The sequence below is a fragment of the Zerene cesonia genome, chromosome 20, assembly GCF_012273895.1.
Source record: "Zerene cesonia ecotype Mississippi chromosome 20, Zerene_cesonia_1.1, whole genome shotgun sequence".
Classification (NCBI taxonomy): domain Eukaryota; kingdom Metazoa; phylum Arthropoda; class Insecta; order Lepidoptera; family Pieridae; genus Zerene; species Zerene cesonia.
Window position 1 is genome coordinate 3,730,353 of NC_052121.1, and position 20,772 is coordinate 3,751,124.

A 20,772-nucleotide genomic window follows, 5' to 3' on the forward strand; every position below is an offset into this window, starting at 1 on the left:
ATACTATACTGCGATCTAATAAATTTACTAATTTTCTATGTGTTAATTACGTTTTATGTTTTGTTATTATTAGTTTCTTATCTCGTTTTTACTTTGTTTTATTATGACATATATACGTGATATGAATTTTACCAGACAAAAAAAAGTCGTTTAAATATTATTTATTATACTATCAAAATAGACGTAATGGTATTGTTTTTTCAGAAAAATAAAAATCAAATATACGCATAAAGAAATTTCGCTGATTAATTAACTAATGATTTGGCAAATATGTAGTTCAAAACAACATAATGAGTAAAATGGTTTTCCTCGATAGCTGAGTCAAAAAATTATTATTAAGGAATATATCAGGATAGCAAGTGGCATTGAATATAATTTAGCGTCGTGAATCCAATGTACTGTAGTCACGATTCTATCTGCATCTCTAATATGCTTCCGTACCAACAGAGCCTCCATCGCAGCGAGTCGATGGTGTCACTTGCGTGCTTCAAAACGCTCTCCCAGCTGATCAATAACGATGGCAACGAACTGCAGAACTTCCTCTCGGCCAACAAAAACATTAATGTCGACGACAGAGATGAGGTTGGTATGGTCCTTATTCTAATTATAATTAATGAACTTCGAAATAGCAGGCACATATAGTAAGGAATAGATCCACTATTGTTATTTTAATACATGTCTATTCTTAAACCATTATTACTTTAGTTGTTTATGCATAGCTACGTTGCATACATTATATATATGCTTTATACATTATAACAGTCTTAAATATTTATAGTTGGTGACTAATAAAAATAAACACTGTATAATCTTTTCAAACTAATCCTTCGATCAAGATATGGGGGATATTTCGATTATAATTTTAATTATCGACATTGTTCAGAACGGCACAACAGCGCTCATGTGCGCGAGCGAGAAGGGGCGCATCGAGGCGGTGCGCTTGCTCATCGGCGCGGGTGCGGACGCGTGCGCGGCGGACACGGACGGCTGGACACCGCTCGCCTTCGCCGCACGCGCTGGCCATTTATCTGTTATAAGGGAACTTTTGGATGCTGGCGCTGTGGTGGATTCGAGGGATTGTGTAAGTTATTATCTATTATGATACGTGATAGGAGACTTTTTTACATAATAATTTAAAAAATATATATTTTATTCAAATTGCTCATAGCTATAAAACATTTATAAAAGGGTCCTCACGCAACATGCACCGGTACCATTTAACTGACCTAAATAATTATAACAGAGCAATGACCAAATTGTTCTGTGGACCGTGCACTCGAATTTCTGTATTTATAATTAAGGTGGAACCCTGCCAAAAGATCAGTGACATTCACACATTCTTAAATCTGTTAAAATATAGGTACACAAGCACAAACGTTGCAAACTCTTTTCATAAACAAGCTATTTATAGGACAATGGCTTATTTTTAGCTGCATCGTAATTGTTGTTAAAATCTTAATTACCGATCATTAATTAATTTAGAAGAATATACATTTGTACACCTTTTTGTTTATCATTCATAACCCACGAAAGGTATAGTAGGTAGAAATAGTCCTAATTGTAACACAATATTGATATTGAAAAGAATAAAAAACTTCAATGACGACTTTTTCATTGTAATATATTTTTTATCTTCAAGGATGTAATTCGAGATAGGCTTTTACATTTTAAAGTTCATAAATAAAGATACATTTTAGCATATATAAGCAAAAACATTTTATATTTAATGTATTTAATTTAATAGGGAAACTGGACACCTCTTATGTGGGCTGCATACAAGGGTCATGAAGAAATAGTTGGTTTGCTGTTGGAGAAAGGTGCTGAAGTGCATGCACATGGGAACTATAATATCAAGTGAGTTTCTCGGAAAATATACTTAAATTACCCTAAAGCGTGTTTTGTAAGGCCTTTAAGTATGATCCACTTCATAAGAAAAAAATCAGAAATATGTATGATATGCTTCACGTCATCCTTTAGATGCAGTTTGTTGAAAACAAATGCCACAAATTTGATATGATATAAATAAAATCACAAAGTTTCGTTTAAACCTTTCTTTAAACGATTAAAAAACGAAGAAATATGGGGAAATCATTCTATTATTTTTTTCAACATATTTTTCAAACAACATAATGCTTTAATGCTTTATTACTAAAAGATTTATAGTAAATCGTGTTTTTTTTATTTCTGAACATGTACGCATGTGTGTGTGTGCACGCGGCCTTGTGTAACGACAGAACGACGGAGCGATCGTTGATTCGTTGATTGTATTTAATGTGTGCGTATGTCATTTCGACTATTGTAATCCCCATAGGTGTAAGAAAGAACATCAGTTCTGCTATAAATAACTATCAGATTCGTATAAAATTTACCTAACACCATGTTTCCTGTCTATTTCAAAATTACCCAACCTGAATTATTTAAATTAGGATCATTAGGACAAGACTACGAATGTCTTGTCTTAGATGAAGGTCATATAGAATAACATTATGGCGACAAAAAAATTAAAAAATAATATTTAGCACGATTATGGGAAGCTATTAAGAGTAGAATAATAACAAGTTGAGAATACAGAATAATCCTCTTGCAAAGGTATGTTTATATGATATTTACATCCAATTTGTTTAAGTAATGTAGATTATAATCAATATTTAATCGCCAAAACATTGACTTTAATTTTCCCGATAATCAATTTAAACATTTGATATCACATATATGTTTGAGACAATTGCACTATATATTCAATAAATTTTGTAGGCACCAGGAATTTTAAAACACATATTTCTTATATCGTTTAAATCAGATCCCATTAATAAAGTAAAACGCAGTTTCTGACATTATTTTTTTAATGTCAACAGCAATACTTAGATTTACTAGGTATTGATAAAGCTTTTCAATCATCCTAACAGTCTCATTCATACCAAACAATACTGGCACTGTGCCAACACTCAGCGCGTAGTTATTATTGTCATCAGATTGTCTCTTGATGATAACACTGTTCTTCTTCGGCTTGTTGTTCTCGACAGCTTGCATTCTAAGCAAAATTATTCTTCTGCACGATAAGAAGCTCATGTGAATATAGTTTATGTTATGGTTGCTTAACCACTGTTGGTTAGTGAATTACTGTTTTCATATATCATTATTAGTAATTAAAATAATACCTGAATTCTATCTTATTTCCAAATCTTTGACAATGTTGGCAACCAATCAAATTCGATATTGGATGTTGTGGGTGTGGCTTGTAGCAATCATTGGTTAGCGGTCATCTTCCGATTCCACCAATTGTCCTTATCCTAAGAAATATAAGCAATGTTTTTTATGTGTATCTTCAAAAAAGGCTATAAAAGTCGAGAAACAAAAAAGTGATTTATTTATTTTTTTTTTTTATGTCATAGCGGGCAGCTGAGCTGATGGTTCGCCTGATGGTAAGCGATCACCACCGCCCATAAACATTCGCAAAGGTAGTACCTCTGTGAATGCGCTGCCCGCTTTTATGGGGTAAGGGAAAAGGAAAGGATTAACGACTGGAAAGAAGGAATGGACTAGGACGGGTGAGGAAAAGGAAACGGGCCTCCAAGATTTATCCTAAGGCGGTAAAAAAATGATGATAAAATGGAAATCTTAAGGATTTATAATGATTCAAAATGCCATCTTACTAACAAATTTAAATAAACTATTTGCCAAATGTACATGATGTGAATAGCAATGAAATTTAAATAAGTATATCTTTAAATGACTTATGAATTATGGTGTTAAATTCATTTAAATTAATCCATTCTATTTAACCTAAAATAAACATTTGTCAGTAAGAAGTGACAATCATCATATGCAAGTGCGAATGCACTGCCATAATGTAGCATAGGTATACGCGCGTAAGCATACAATATAGACACGGAGCGACAATTCCAGTTCGCTAGTATGGGCGGCGGGGCGGCACCACAGCGGCGTGGTGCAGCGGCTGCTGGCGGGCGGCGCGCGGCCCAACTCGTGCGACAAGTACGGCACGTCCGCGCTCACGTGGGCGGCGCGCGCGGGCGACGCGGCCGCGTGCTCCGCGCTGCTGCGCGCCGGCGCCGACCCCAACACCGCCGGCATGTACTGCTGGACGCCGCTGCTGCAGGCCGCACAAGGTACTGTTTATGCCTGAAGTAAACTCTTTGTACATAGTGTATTTATTTGTGTAATATGAAATTTGATATATGGAAAGAAAGTAAAGAAAGTGAATAAAATCAATAAAACGCATTAAAGACACTAACGTGCATTTTGACACGCGCACGCAATGCACAGACAAAAATACATAGATAACATAATACAAATAATGTTATTTGTACAAATTGGCGGTCTTTTTGCTTTGAAGCGATTTCATTTAAGCAAAGCGGTGTATTCGTAATAAGGATATTAAAAGGCATGCATCAAGGGTGATTTATGTATAAGAAGGTACATATCTCCACGACGTGCATCTCGGTCACAATTGCAACGGGGTAGAACCACATGCGGTGAACTACTGCTTCGTGGCGTAGTGACATTACATTTAGCACGACAAATTTGTACATCTATAGCCAATTTGATGTCAGCTTTATAAGGAATAAGACTAAAGGATTTTAAACGCGGTTCTATTACGTTATTAAGTCGGAGATTTCTAGCTCCCTTCTGCAGGTCTATACTGCGCATTATCATAATCTATAAAAAGTTTTATCAATCTGTGGAATAGTGATAATTATTGACGTGTATTACAAATGGTTTCATTACATTTGAAATCAAAATGTTATTTTAAGCTACGCTCAATACAGACTATGCATTGTAGATCGATTTAAAAAGTAAAGGATAAATAAGGAGTAAGGGCCAAAACGTTTGTTGTCAAATAAATTACTCACGCTACAAAGCGTTTAAATTTTATAACTGTGTTTGATTACGTATTCTGATATAATGTTTTCTTTCTAGATGTGCTAAATGAATGAGTTGCGTTCCAAGAAATAATACAAGACTTTCAAGGTTTTATTTATCGATATTTTCAAGAAAATAATTCTGAAGACGCAAATTATCTTTGATATTAATAATATGAAGAAGATAATATTATATTAGTTACAATTTCCTTGAAAAAAGCAAGGATTTATATCTCAGTACAGCTGAATTATGCGCCATTGTCTTTTGATTGTATTGTCATTTGTCACCTAGTAAACTTTCTTACTTTATTCAATTTAATATAGTTTTACTATCACTGTTGCAAATGTTGCATTAAAGTGTTTTATAATATACAAACACATTTTAATTAACGATAATAATGACATGGGGATTAGGTTGTTTGTTCTAACAATCAATACGATGGTGAGATTGTTGCTATATCCTTAAACATACGCGACCTTTCCACGCTATAAATAGGTGTAACAATAATTATATCATTAGCGTGCATTAGTGTTAAATATACATTATTAAGACAAATTTTTGTTTGAAACATTTGTTATGCCAAAACATACAAATCATTAGAGATGATTGATGTCTTGGCACAAAATGGAGTCATAACCTAGATTAAATAGACATCTATATATATAAAATTCTCGTGTCACAGTTTTCGTTGCCATACTCCTCCGAAACGGCTTGACCGATTCCTCTGAAATTTGGTAAGCATATTGGGTAGGTCTGAGAATCGGCCAACATCTATTTTTTATCCCGATATTCCTACGGGATACGGACTTACGCGGGTGAAACCGCGGGGCGCAGCTAGTATTTTATAATAATTATATACCGTGTGACATTTGCCAGCGGTTTATGCTATTTGCAAGTCTGAATAGTGTATAACGTTGAATTGGAAGTGGCGTTTCCGTTTACGATCAACATTAAACTCATGTGGACGTTTACGATCAAACCATTATTCGATACGTACACTTCGATCAACACGTGTCAATTAAAACCAATATTGGAACGATAAAAAATAACTATAAGATACTCTGCTGGATGTTGCTTTCATTGACGATGTTTTTGAAACCAATAAAAATGCAGAATTGATCAACACGTTTCAATTTACAAGTAGGTTTTCTGTATACGAAAAAACACTTCACTAATCATTAAATTTAATTTATCCTTCCTTCCCAATTATATGTACACCAATGAATAACATAAATTATCAATAACGCCAACCCAAACCGTTCCTTGAAGCAAATATACAAATATTATAATGAGGTAACATTTGTGTGATTGAAGAGCAAATTCTAAACTGATTTTGAAAATTCTTTCACCTTCGTTAGAAAACTAGAACTGAACCGAGTAACATAGGCTATTCGTTTCCCGGGTCAGTCCGGTTTGCCTAGTGAAGTCGAGGCTAGGTGGTAGTATACTATAATTACAACGTCACATGTACCATGCATTAATATACAATTTTCTTACACTTGGCCTAAAGATCATATTAAAGGTTCAAATTAATAATATAATAATTTAATATTTTCTTACAGGCAACCACTTCGAAATCGTCCAAATGCTTCTGGAACACAAGCCGAATGTGAACGCTTTAGACAAAGATGGCTGCACCGCTCTGGCTATAGCTTGCAAGGAGGGGTTCTATGATATCGCATTAGCGCTTATTAATTCCGGTGCTTATATTAATGTCCAGGTAATCTAAATTACTATCACTTGCTTGTATTTATTTAACGTACATCGTTGGTTTTCTGTCCGTTCAATGTTTTATTTATTTTTTACAAATAGACATGAGGTTACAAAGTGACGACATTTTCAAGTAGTACACTTTTTGCTTTTATTTCAGAACATTGTATTGACCTTTCCATTTTAGAAATGCAACAAAATAACATTGGGTTTACTTTCAGGATCACTCAAAGGACACACCACTTATACAGGCTGTGAAGGGCGGATACAAGAACATTGTGGAGGCTCTGTTAAAAAAACACGTAGATGTAGACCTGCCAGGGAAGGAGAAGAAAACCCCAGTGTACACCGCAGTGGAAAAGGGCCATGTGGCCATATTGAAATTACTCTTAGCATCAAATCCGGATCTAGAACATTGTACTATAGTACGTAACGTCAAGTTTTTATGCTATTGATATAATTTATATGTAGAGGTTATTTTAAGTCATGGAGTTATAACTGAAAAAATTACAAGAAAGTGATTTTGACTTTGTGGTGCCAGGATATAATTAGATTAAAGGGGCTAATCACCATTTTTTTTTTATAATCAGTCTATTATAACCTCAAATGTTCATAAATATTCAATTCATATCTTCCGATCGCAGAAAATTACCGATGTTATCGTGTATAGGTAATTGTGAAGTTTATTTAAGATCTTGAAAGAAAATATCGTGATATGTCAGGCAACCCGCACTTGGTCAGCGTGGTGGATTATGGCCCTCATAGGAGGCATTTTTCCAGCAGGAGGAATATATATAGGCTGATGATGATGATGATGATTTGAGTTATTGATACAATTACTTCAATGTTGCTCATTACAGACCGGCGACACGCCGCTGCTCCGCGCGGTGCGGTCGCGCAACGCGGAGATGGTGGCTCTCCTGCTGGAGCGCAAAGCGCGAGTCAACGTCGCCGACAACCGTGGGGACACCGCCTTGCACGTAGCCATGCGGGCGCGCTCTAAGGTTAAAAGCATTTTTTATACGCTAAAAAATAAATAAACATTTATCTGAGAAAAGGTTTAATTACGTCGATAATAATTTCAATAACAGGTATAGACATAGGACACATAAGGACTATTACGCATAAGTCTGACTTCAGACGTGTTAAAACCTCGGTAAATCGAAACACACACAATGTATTATTATAAAGAGGGAGAAAAATTATATTTTGTTTATTTGTATTGGGCAAACGCCAAAATTACTCGATTATGTCTCACATAGGGTGGCTACGTCATTTCTAAGTAACAAAAGAGTTTTTCACCCAGCAAAGCCGAGTGGCTAATTCATAATAAAGTAATATTCGTTCTATTTATAGTCAACGCAATATAATAAAGAACTACACTAACATAATTCTATTTCTTATTACAGCACATAGTTGAGATACTGTTAAGGAACCCAAAGAATAGTCAATTATTATATAAGCCAAACAAACAGAACGAAACACCGTATAATATAGACATGAGTTACAACAAGACAATACTAGGGCAGATATTTGGGGCACGCAAACTGAACACGAATGAAGACAACGAGAACATGTTGGGATATGAGTTGTATAGTGCGGCGTTGGCGGACATGTTGTCCGAGCCCAGTCTGTCTGTGCCCATTACAGTGGGATTGTATGCGCGATGGGGATCCGGGAAGTCGTTTTTGCTCAATAAACTAAAAGGTGAGTTGTTTTGTGCGCATCTTTTCAATATAAGAAAGAGCAAATTTTTTGGACTGTGGAATTCAAAGCATGTTTTACAACATAATCTGTTGTACTTAAATGACATGTTTATTTGTACAGCAAAAATATTTTTAAGAAGAACACCATATCTTGCTAACGTGTCTCACAATAAAGCTTCGACTGGCTACTGGTTTTATATGAAATTTGATGCCTCCCATTTTATTCCATTTAAATTTGATCGAGTTCTAATAATTTAAAAGCGGTGTTTGTACTTTAATTCTTTTCAATTAGAACATTCTATATCTACCTAGATATGCCTACCTCTTCCTTAAAAGGCTGACAAACACCTCTACTGGGACTCTTGTAAAGGTCCATGGATGGTGATGATCGCTCGCTACTTGGCGAAGACCGTTTGCCTGCTAAAAAATAAAATAAAAAAGGAATCTCATGATCTCATGTGATATATTGGTTACACAGAGGAGATGAAGAACTTCGCGCGGCAGTGGAGCGAGACGGGCTGGTCGTGGTCGTGGGCGGTGTGGTGGGGCGCGTGGCACGGCGCGCTGGCGCTGGGCGCGCTCGCCGCCGCGCTGGGCGCGCCGCCCTACGTGGCGCTCGCGCTCTGCTTCGCGCTCTTCGCCGCCATGTACCTGGCGCTCTACGTGCTGTGGTACTGCGGCCACAGGTGAGCCGTGCCCGACGTGGCCGCGTGCCTCTGCTGACGATATGGATCAATTAAGCCCTCCTTGAAAGAAAATCATTGAATGAGTGTCCCGGTATTGTTGTCACAGATGCGTTATTGTAGAGGAAATTTATGAATTTTAGTGTAGAAACCTACAAATTTAGAATACACAGCGCACTGCTCTATATATTCGCAAAACTATTTCTGTGTATTGTAAAAATAAATAAAAGCTCACAATGTGTTTTAGGTACGAGTGGTGGTGGACTGCCGGCGTGCTGTCCTCGATGGGAAAGCGCTTCAGCTCGCTATTGCTAGTGTTACAAGTTGTATTCTGCCATCCGCCCGGACCCAACGATCCAAGAGCCCTTCCTGCTACTCCAATTAGGTAAAATATCACTTTTGGTGTAAAATTGTTATTGGTTGTCCTTTACCAGAATTTTTTTTAACTATTTATCTTTGAACATGTACACCCCAATTTGAGAACGAGCTGTCTCAATATGCACTTATATAATTTAGTTTGATTATATTTTTATCAGTTCATAAAAAAGTTACATCTGTTTCATTTCATCACACGTAGTATTATATAAGTACTATATAAGTTTCAAAAAGCTGGTGATCGTTTCTATTTATTGCCTTCACAGAAATATACACATACAAACTGACCGATTTGCTTATACATTTATTTCGTATGTGCACCACCAGATTCCACTTCACGGAAGGCATGAAGAGCGGCGGGGGGCAAGAGAGCGAGGCCACCCTGGTGCAGATGCTAGCGAGCCTGGCGGAGGCGCTGGAGAGCCAGTACGGGCGCGTGTGCACGCGGCTCGCGCGCGCCTTCCGCCCCAAACCCGTGTCCTCCACTTCGGGGTGGAGGTGAGAGATATGTAGCTTTACTAGAAGCTCTGTCCTGGCTTGGCTCGTACACTATACAGTGCACATGTGCGACAGTGAATGTTTAACATAATTTTTTTTCGAATTATTTAGTTTCTTAGATTAGCGTGTTCAAACAAACAAACTCTTCAGCAGTACATTATTAGAATAGAGATTTTGTACTTTTAGTAACTTCCGCCTTCGACTATATCCGCGTTGTCGTTGCTTAGTCGCACGATTCGATGATATAAATTTTTAACCATTTTAGTGTAAAGATTGAGTGTTAAAGACAAAGTTTAAATTGTGCATTTGAAAAAATTAAATTTAATTCTATTTTTCAGAATTTATATAATGGGTATATAGAGTTCAATCATAATCCGTTCAGTGGTTATTGCATGAAACAGTAACAATCCATTCATATATGAAATTAAAAGACTTGATATTATAAGAATGAGATGTTAGTAGGATTAAAAACTATTAAAAAGATTGTCTTAATCTATCACTTGCACAAAGCTCTATTATTCCTTGCTGACTAAATAATAATAATGTTCCAGATGGCGACGGGCGTGCTGCATTCCACACATAATAACGTTTGAAATTAGCTTTACGTGCATTTTATTGGGGCTGTGTATTCTTGTGATATACCTCACCGACACGGATGCAGATGCATCGTAAGTATATAATTTCGGAAATATCTGCGCGACTAAAAAATAATTAAGTTATAAATAAATAGATAATTAATACATACATATAAAACTGAAATCACTTTATCACAAATGACTTTGCAGTTATGCAGTTATGACGATAATGTTTTAAACGTTTCGTATCTCTAATTTCGTTATTTTTACAATTATATTACAGCAAAAATATGAGGAATAAAGCATACAGATTGTAAATTTTTAATTACTTTGTATGTGTGGTTCTACTAATGGGGCGACACAGCAGTTATGTGTGTGTACCCATCACGTTGCATAAATTGAAGTCGTCACTTTGAGCAATATAATATGTGTCGCAAGCAAATTGTATGATTATGCCGTTTACAACGAACCTAACCCACCCCCATAACCAAATGAAAAAATCTGATTCCGAATCTCGGCATATTATATATTTTGCCTCGGCATATAACAAAATGCCGAGCGTTTGTAAAGTGCATGATTATACAATTTGGCCGCGGCACTCGAGTACTCACCGCTACACTGACGCTTGCGCGGTGCCGCAGGAGGCGCGAGGTGCAGCAGTGGGCGATGGTGGCGGCGTGCGCGGTGGGCGGCGCGCTGGCGCTGGCCAACGCGTGCACGGCGGGGCGCGCGCTGGCCGCGCTGGCCGTGCCGCCGCGCGCGCGCCTCGCCCGCCGCGCCCGCCGCGCCGCGCCGCACCACGCGCACGTGCTCGCGCTGCGCCCCGAGGTGCAGGCGCTCACGCACACGGTACGCTACCTACCTGATCACAATAATCCTACTAATGTTATAAATGCGAAAGTTTGTTAGAATGAATGTCTGTGTATGTGTATATGTGTTTGTTACTCTTTCACGATATAAGTCTGATGAAATTTGTTACAGTGGTAGCTGAAGATTGAAGGTTCTTTTTTTATTAAATAATATCAAGTATGAATCACACAATGTCACCTTTAGATCCTACTTTTTATTCTGCACAAATATTAGACCATATCTATGAATTAAGGTTATTAAAAATTGAATATAATCCTTTATGTATCTTTTATCAGGTGTCATGTCTGGACGCATTCACCGGCCAGCAGACCCGTTTAGTGGTGGTAGTGGACGCCCTGGACAGCTGCGAGCAGGAGAAAGTGCTAGCTCTCCTAAACGCCGTGCATGCTCTTTGTTCGGACCCCAAGAGCCCTTTCATACTACTGCTGGCCATCGACCCGCATATTATAAGCAAGGTAGCGTATATTCACAACTGGCTATAATTTTTATTTATAAGTACATACAATTTTTTTTTTACTTTTTTAACAAATACACTGACTTTTGCAATTTTTTAATTTATACTTGAATTCTTATAATATCTCTTTTCTATTTATCTATTGTAACAAACAATATTATATTCCAATAGGATTATATGGAAAGCCTAACTCAGAACGTACTAATCAACAAAAGTTGTTTACTATTAGAACAAGTCTGAATTTGTATTACGATAACTAAAGCAAGTCTGATAATATTTTTTTTTTTTATTAAACCATGATTTTTAGCCCTTAAATCTTTTCTTCAGTCTTATTTACATACTAAAATATGAATCACATACCTCCAATAATAATCAAAAACTTAAATTTCTTGTCGATCTTATTATCATCCTAAATCGTTAATTAAATAACATTTAAAAAATTTTTCTCAATATACAGTGAATATATTTTTTATTTAATTTACATATTAATTCTCTTCTCAGACTAAAAAAAAACTTATTTCGGAAAAACGTTAAAAAAATTGTTGATTTTCTGTTCTTTTTCTCTCTTTAACTAGTTAACTTTACTACGTTTCGTTCTAACAAGTTTCCAATGCGCAGGTTGCTTGGATGGAGGTTAGTTCCGAGTTGGAGTGTCCGTGTCTCGATTAGTTTGCGAATAGCCTTGTACATACATATACCGTATATCGATGACGTGTGCTTGCATGCTTTTGTCCTGCCTCAGTTGCGAAATTTATTTTCTTTTTGTCCTATAAATTGGCGTTGTATTGCATGCTATGTAAATACGTATCGTTAAACTAAACTCGGTCAGCACACTCGGCTGATTTGAAAACTGTTCTTGGAAGGATAACTTAGAATGTTTTGGTGTTATAAGAAACTTTTTAGGATAAAAGTTGTTTTTAATGTGCATTCAGTCAGGTCTTGGCTTATAGGTAGGTACAGTGTCGTACAATAATTTCTCTTATGAGAAATCTTTTTAGAGAGGTCTTCTAGTGAATAAAAAAAATTGTTATTTCCGATTTTTTATGTGTTAATTGAATCGTCCATTCAATAAAGTAACAAGTAATGCCAGCCAACAAGTAAAATAGAATACACAATACTTATCTATGTAAATTTGTTAATCCTATCTTATAAACACAAAAAGTGAGATTTGCAACGTCTTATATTATGTAACATGTACCTTATGAAAATACGATCATAACAAATACAGGCAGTAGAAATAAACAGCCGTCGCGCGCTCTCCGAGAGCAACATCGGCGGGTGGGACTACCTCCGCAACATGGTGCAGCTGCCGTTCTACCTCCAGAACTCCGCCCTGCGCAGGGTCAAGAGCGCTCAGCAGTCCGCCGCTAAAAGGATGCAGACTATCGCGGCTGACGACTTCTCTACGTCACTGCAGCGTTCCGTAAGTTGCGGAACATTAATATCATCTACATACTACACTAATATCATCTTACCTCTGACTACGCTATTCTATAGAAGTAAAAATTAATCTCATTGATGATAAAGTGTCGTCCATTTACATACTCTATCCAAAAATCAAACAAAACAGGTCCGTCTTAACAATTGACTTGTCTGCGTCATTGCCTCTTCTTAAAAAAAACATCCCCGCAGGTATCAGCGCGCCGCCTCTCATCGACGTCCGAGCTGATGTCGAGCCAGGAGCGCATCAAGACGCAAGCGACCAAGGACAGCGTGCGGCGGCTGCGGCCCTCCGAGTCGATCGCGTCGTCAGTCGCGTCCGGGCTGCACCGCGCGCCGGTCGCGCCGGCGGGTGCGGCGGACCTGGGCCGCGTGCTGCTCACCGATGATTACTTCAGCGACGTCAATCCGAGGAGCATGCGCCGGTTGATGAACGTTCTGTATGTTACCGGTGAGTGGGGAAGTTTTCCAGCTCGAAGGAATAGAACGGCTGCCGCCTTTGACACAAACGTGATTTATGTAGAATTTATGTGTAGGTCAATCTAACTTTACTTATCTTTATCCGGTTCGAAGGACCAAAAATATTCTGCTCGTAGTCCATAGAAACTATTTTTATTCAAATATATATCGAACTCGAAGGACCAATACACTTTCCACCCTTCCATCCTTTTTATTATGCGTATAATACAAAGGTCACTTTTGCGTAGAACGAGCATATATTATCATAGCTTTACTAATATTTATAGCTAAATCTGATGGGTAATTATTATTTTCAGGGCGCTTATTAAAAGCATTTCAAATTGAATTCAACTGGTACCAGTTAGCTTCGTGGGTGAATCTCACTGAGCAGTGGCCGTTCCGCACTTCGTGGATCATCTATCACCATGAGACATATGAAGAACATATAGATGACTCGACCTCTCTTAAACATCTTTATGATAAGTATGTATTATTGCATATACGAAAAACATAAAGAAATAAATAGAAAGTTTGCATATTCAGTTGCTAGATATAAATCTAGATAGAATTAAAGAAAATGTTAAATACACTTTAATTGATTTATCAGCCCCATCTTACAGATTTAGTGGTACATACTGCTTACTGGATACTAAACGGATACTATATAAAGATAATCAAAAATATTACTCTATTTGTTACTTACATCAAGGTGAAAACAAAAATAATTATAAGGATATGACTATAACCTGCCAAATTAAAATTTTAAAATTATAATACTTGCTTATTAGAGTTAAACCGCTAATGAGTGGGCTCCGTGAGGCCGGAACGCTGATGGAACTGGACCGAGACGAACGCAAGTTAGAGGTGTTCCTGAGCTTCCACCGCGCCACGCTCACCGCCGCAGACCTTAAGATATTCCTGCCCTTTACTATCAACCTGGACCCTTATATCAAGAAGGTTATTAAAGGTAAGTTTTATGTATTCAAGGTTGTGGCAATTCTGTCTGCATCTTGTCAATAAATATTATTATTCGTAATCAGAAATATACTATATATAGCGTTAGATATTTGGATGAAACGCCAATTTAAAAATGTAATAAACAAAAACATTCAAGAATATTAACGCGTTGTAACTCTTTCTACAAAATAGTATTATACATACCATCAAAAACATCATATAAAAAAACCCAAGTCTCGCAGCTCAGTCTCAAAGTCGTGTGATCCATGTAATACCAAGTCGGTTAATCTATTTAGTCTCTACTTAAAGGACCTTCCGTCTTAAGTTATTATCATGCCCATATTAAAAATATTTTACGTTTTAAACAAATAGATCGACTAGGTTTATCTTAGATTTATCAGCTACGTCATTTACAAACTTGTATGTTTGCACCATGAAACAGCAAAATGTTATATAATCACACTATGCCACTATCACACTTCACACTAATATTATAAATGTGAAAGTTTGCCTGTTTGGATGTTTGTCCGTCAATCACGCTGAAACTACTGAATGGATTTTTCATGAAATTTGGTATACAGAAAAGGTATGCGCTGACTTGGGTGATATGATACTTTTTATACCGTTTAAATGCTCCCTTGGGATAAAACAGGAATCTTGATGTCCGATCCGAGCGAAGCCGGCACGAGCGTCTAGTAAATAATAAATTTACAAACTTTTCAGAGGAACACTTACAATCGGGCATAGAAGAAGATTTAGGTGCAGGTGGGGCCGCGCCCTACCACCCAGCGTCGCATAGCAGGCATCCACATTCCAAGCTTTTACAAAGGAAACAGGTTAGACTTAGCATATTGTATCTTACGCATTCTATTTACACATCAAATATGATTTGTAGTAATTAATCGTAACTGAATTATTCACATGATGTACAAATTTGATTAAAATCGGTTGAGTAGTTAAGGAATCCATTGCGGACTAATAAAGTGACATTAATATATTAATTTATATTAATTACGTGTCATTACAATATCTACACATATTTTTGTCGATTACAGAACGCTGAAAATTCAAAATGTTCCATGACATAATTAACGCTTTACCATTTATAAGCACCATTATCCTGATTTCCTCTTATGTGGCAACAGAAAGTCCAGCCAGTGGCCCCAACGCTCCATCAACCAGCCCAGCAGTGGGCGACGTGGGTTCAAACCAGTGGAAACGCCTTGTCGCCCACGCAGGCCCCGCCCACACAATACCAGCAAAACCAGATGCCTGTTGTTGCTGCGAACCCGTTAGTCTTGCTCAAAACAGCTTTTCCGGGAATGGTGAGAAATTGATAATTTAAATACATTATTTTGCATTTTGATGTCCATGTTTTTGCACATTATAAATATACAAAAAAGTGTTACAATATAAAATCTAAATAATATTCTAAACAATAAAACTTAGTTTTCTTCAATAAACTTGGTACAGTGGTTAACGCGTGAGCGTAGAATCGAGGGGGTCCTGGGTTCGATTCCCGTTGGGGACAATAAAAAAAAATGTCTCGGTCTGGCAGGACACAGAAGGCTGATCACCTACTTGTCCATAAAGAAAATCTATCAGTGAAACAGATGTATATCATCTGCCCCATACCCCACTAGGGGACACGGGACTTCCCTTTTTACAATTTCTTCATGATGAGGTCGCTGCGTATAATTGGTGAAATCCATATTCTATATTCGAATGGTGGAATGATACCCGTTGTCACCGCAACAGGGCGAGGTGTCGAGCGTGCGGCTGTCGACGCTGACGGTGGAGCGCGTGTGCCGGCTGGTGCGCGACGCGCTGGGCGCGGGCGGCATGGCGGCGGCCACCGCGCTGCACTCGCACCGCGTGTGCGGCCTCGTGCTCGCCGTGTGCCGCCTGCAGGACCTCAAGCCGGTGAGTGCTGGCCTTCATAGTAATAAAAGAATATGTCTGTAGGTCTCCTTTTCTTCAATCCTTTCCTTATCCTTTAAAAGCGTAATGCCCACTATAGTGTGGGAATCAATGATATAAATAAATCTGCGTTGAACGTTTATTGGGCGATTGGCTGCTGTGTTATTTAAAAGCACAAACTTAAATTTATCCAGAATGAACTGCTCACTTTGTGACAATTCAAAAAAAATATTTACATTATATGGACTAATCCGAGCAGAAACAAAGCAAAAATCATTTAAATCAACGCAACCGTTCTTGAGTTATTATGAGTAAAACTATTTTTTTAAGATGAAACATTTTCTATAGACATCCAAATTTTTTTCGTAAAATAGATTTTAAATTCATATTTTTACACGCTTTTGTATTAGCTTCACCTGTATGTTTGTTTGTTTGTATGTTTGTTTGTTTGTAACTGACTTCTTTGGGCGCGATTTTGACCCACTTTAAACGGCCAGATTTCGTTCAAACTTTGTAGATTTATTGAGGACCGATGACAATACACTAATTTGATAAAATTATTCCAGTTTTCAATTTGCAAAATATGATTTTTGTTAAAGCGTGTTTTATAGTTTTTTTAAACTATTATATTTTATTACTTTTTATATCTTTACAGATTCTAGATTTGCCGTTTGGCGATTGGGAACTGTTCAAAATGTTAGTAATGAATCTACGTGAACTGGAATCCACGCTGCCGACAACCACTCCAGCTGTAACAGGTATAATCATAAAACAATATTGTAATTCTAACCAAAAAATATGTTTGCCATCGGCAATGGAGCTGGTGGGTCGTCTAATGGTAAGCGCGGCCACCGTCCATGAACTATACAGAAGCCCTTCGTATATGCAAATGGATTGCCAAATTTAAAAGGTAGTGGCAAAAGGAAGGATTGAAGAGGGAAATAACTGGGAAGGTTAAGGAAATGGGATACCGGCGACCCATCCATTGTAAGCGTGATTAATATAAATACCATATTCGTGCTAAAAATATTGGTTCAAGTTCATAGGAAAATTATAATTCATCATTAGTTATAAGATTCGGTATAAAGCCACACGCATCTATACAAATTTCACCTGATATATATATTTTTGAACAAATTGAAATATGTTTTTTATTTATTTTATAGTCATACCAGATAAGTTAGGCGATGCAGAAACAGACTCAGTGAAACCTAGACCAGTACTCGAACATCAAAGAAGCAGACAAACCAATGTGGAAAAACAGGTAAATATTATTGATTTCATTTATTTAGAAGCTGTTATAATAATTAAGTTTTTTAATAAAATGTAGAATGTTGTATACAATTGAAAAAAGTTATGCCTTATTTTCTCATACCTTGCAGCCCTATGCGGAGTATCAGGTGACTGAACATATTGAAATAGTAGCACCATTTTAGTGTCGCATAGTAGTTGTGCAACTTTGTAGTCAATGTACATATTAGACATTGTTTTGTAGATTGTGTTATATTTTGTTTTTATTTAGATGACACTAGCAATCTCCATCGTTCAGTACTGTTAGTGTGTAAACATTATTTATTTGAATGTGGAAGAATTTCGTAGGGTCGTATTCTTAAATTAATATTTAAAATTTATTTTTATTACATAATATCCACCTGTGGTTGGTTGCATTTTTTTTTTGGTTATGTCAATGTTGTAATTGTGAAAGTTGTTTATTCTGTAATATTAACTTTTTAAATAATTATTACCACTGTTACATTTAAACTTTTTGTCATCACTAGGCTCTTTTTGTCTTCTCCTTGAACCACGGGAATGCCGCACTTTTTTATTCCCATTTTCTTTTTGTTCCCACTAAAAAGACAATACATAGGTATTGTCTTTAAGTTTATTAAGTGCAAAATATAATGTGCATTATATAGATAATGCACATTATATTTTGCACTTCGGCTTCCAGTGTGACGAGATTAAATTAATAGCGTGAATTATAATGGACAGTCATATTTAAGAGTTACATAAAAAAATTGGATATCGATTATCGTGCAGAATACTTGATTTTTCAAAAACCCGTCAAAAACATTTAAGCACATATAAAACCTACATTTAACATTCTGCAAATATCGCAGGTGACGCTCGAAGAGCAGATGATATGCGGCGCGCTGCAGACGCTGAACGAGGAGGCCATGGAGGACGTGCTGCACTCGGAGCCGTCGCACCCAGGTGAGCCGCACCTGCGCCCCATCCGCGAGCTGGCCGCGCGCGCCACCCCCGCTCCCTCGCGCACTTCCTCGCCCTCCACCTCCGCCTCGCGCTCCCCATCTCCCTCCCCCTCCCCCAGCCGCCCGGCCGCTTCCCCCGCGCGCACCCCGCGCAACTCCTCCGAGGAGGAGCTGCGCCGTGACGTCATCGTCAACATGACCGACGACGTGTTCCTCTGATTGGGCGTCGAGCCGCGCCCGCAAACGGTTGTGCTCACATATCTTCCCAGTCTTCCCGCAGACCCCGCCTTGCGTTTACCGCGCGTAGATGAAGGACGCAGGAGATGCGCCGCGCTAACGTTACGTGACTCCGCCCGAAACGGGATCCACGCCTTTTGATTTGTTCAAAATATTTTGTAATTTTTGAATTAGTATTTATTTGCTTTGTATTTCCTTCTCTATTAGCGGGTATTTATAATAGACGTGGATCCGAATTCGTATGGAATTTTGCTTAATATTCAATGAGCGATTTTATTTTTGTGCCAAACCGCATGCCACTTAAGTTATGTACGTACAATGTACAATCGTTGTGCTAAGATTGTTACATCAAATAAAATTATACTGTAATTCAAGTGCACCAGAAATTTAACTGTATACGAATAATATTGAATATATTAGAAAAACATGTAAGTTTTACATATGAAATGTAATTGTTAAAATTGTAAGTATCTTTCGAAATTGTTAATGTCATTTTATGACGCATTATTTTTTTATTTGATTTTTTGTACCCGATGCTGTTTAATAATGTAGTACTTAAAAAGTACTTAAACACTTAATTTCTGCCAAACACACTTATTAATACTGTTATTTCTGCTTACTTATCACAATAAATGCATGTAATTTGCTTAGTTTAAGTAGTGAAATTTTCTAAAAGGCTTCGTTTATTTCATATTGCAATGTTTATGAAGCATTCCTATTAATTTTAAGTATTTTGTAGTAACTTATTAGTTGAAATTGTTTAAAATCGTGCTTCATTTAGTGAAATGTGCATGCTTTAAGCACTTCACAAATAAAATAATTTTAGAAATATTAAAATACCCCGATGTGCCATTGTAAAAGTCATTATTTACATTAAATGATTGTAAGATTGTACAATGCAATTGAAAATTTCTTGTAATAATTTATTGTATACCCCTAATAATAAAATTTGTATTTATGTACATCATTTATTGTATATCGTTGTCAAATATTCAATATCCAGTAGTCGTACTAGTACAATCTTCAAATTGTAATAAAAGTCGGTCGACACGGGCCGACGGTCGCCTTCCCTAGTATTAGTCACAGTAGATCTGTATTCGCATACATATCATACGGTGTTATAGTGTAGTATTATGGATCTTCCACGATTATCATTCCAATCGAAATATTTATTGAATTTAGAGAAAATAAAGAGTGAAAACTTAACACCTCGTTTTATTTAACCACTGCCGAACGCAACATCACATCCACTAACACATAACGGCCGGAAAGGAGGCGCGCTGACCCAAACGACATTAGTTGCAGGCGAGGAGCGCGGGATGCGGACGCGCGCGTCGTGGGCCGGCCGGCGCGACGCGCCCGCCGTCACCTTCAAGGTGGAGAACGAGGAGGACTCGGACGACAGCCAGATCACGTTCACGGCGCGCGCCCCGCCCGCACCGCCCGCCCCGCCCGCCCCGCCCGCAGCCGCGCGCCCGCGCCCCGCCTCGCTGCTGGTGGGCGACGAAGCCGCCGCCCGCCTCTCCGCCCGCTCCAAGTCCGTCGAGGACTCCACGCGCACCGGCTCGCCCGTCGTCGACCTCAAGCTGCGCACCCTGCGCCGCCCGGCCGACCTGCTCCGCAAGGTCGGCTCCGCGGAGAGGCTCACTCGGTTCAAGGACAAGATCTTTTCGCTGAACTCGGGGTCGCGCGAGCGCAGCCCGGCGCGGGAGGAGCCGCAGAGCGACGACGAATCGGTTCCGCTGGTGTCGTCGCCCACGGTGAGCGCGGCGTCCCCGGCCGCGAGCGAGCCGC

General features: G+C 38.1%; 1 protein-coding gene across 2 annotated transcripts in view; it reads left to right on the plus strand.

Moving 5' to 3' along the window:
* Positions 1–20,151, plus strand: part of LOC119834936 (kinase D-interacting substrate of 220 kDa B-like) — a 29,534-nt gene extending 9,383 nt beyond the window's left edge. The window contains exons 2-27 of one of the 2 annotated variants that reach the window (XM_038359485.1): positions 448–582; positions 884–1,081; positions 1,745–1,854; positions 3,907–4,127; positions 6,444–6,601; positions 6,813–7,016; positions 7,452–7,595; positions 8,001–8,298; positions 8,776–8,983; positions 9,228–9,365; positions 9,683–9,853; positions 10,405–10,521; positions 11,070–11,277; positions 11,574–11,753; positions 12,371–12,385; positions 12,981–13,175; positions 13,385–13,643; positions 13,969–14,134; positions 14,440–14,618; positions 15,332–15,444; positions 15,754–15,933; positions 16,367–16,531; positions 17,184–17,286; positions 17,695–17,792; positions 17,911–17,928; positions 18,649–20,151. In XM_038359485.1, coding sequence (XP_038215413.1) covers positions 448–582; positions 884–1,081; positions 1,745–1,854; positions 3,907–4,127; positions 6,444–6,601; positions 6,813–7,016; positions 7,452–7,595; positions 8,001–8,298; positions 8,776–8,983; positions 9,228–9,365; positions 9,683–9,853; positions 10,405–10,521; positions 11,070–11,277; positions 11,574–11,753; positions 12,371–12,385; positions 12,981–13,175; positions 13,385–13,643; positions 13,969–14,134; positions 14,440–14,618; positions 15,332–15,444; positions 15,754–15,933; positions 16,367–16,531; positions 17,184–17,286; positions 17,695–17,792; positions 17,911–17,928; positions 18,649–18,960 — 4,293 coding nt within the window. In that variant the 3' untranslated portion in view covers positions 18,961–20,151. The remainder of the gene's footprint in view (positions 1–447; positions 583–883; positions 1,082–1,744; positions 1,855–3,906; positions 4,128–6,443; positions 6,602–6,812; positions 7,017–7,451; positions 7,596–8,000; positions 8,299–8,775; positions 8,984–9,227; positions 9,366–9,682; positions 9,854–10,404; positions 10,522–11,069; positions 11,278–11,573; positions 11,754–12,370; positions 12,386–12,980; positions 13,176–13,384; positions 13,644–13,968; positions 14,135–14,439; positions 14,619–15,331; positions 15,445–15,753; positions 15,934–16,366; positions 16,532–17,183; positions 17,287–17,694; positions 17,793–17,910; positions 17,929–18,648) is intronic. The other variant, XM_038359486.1, reaches the window with a different exon arrangement.
* Positions 20,152–20,772: the final 621 nt, after the last annotated feature.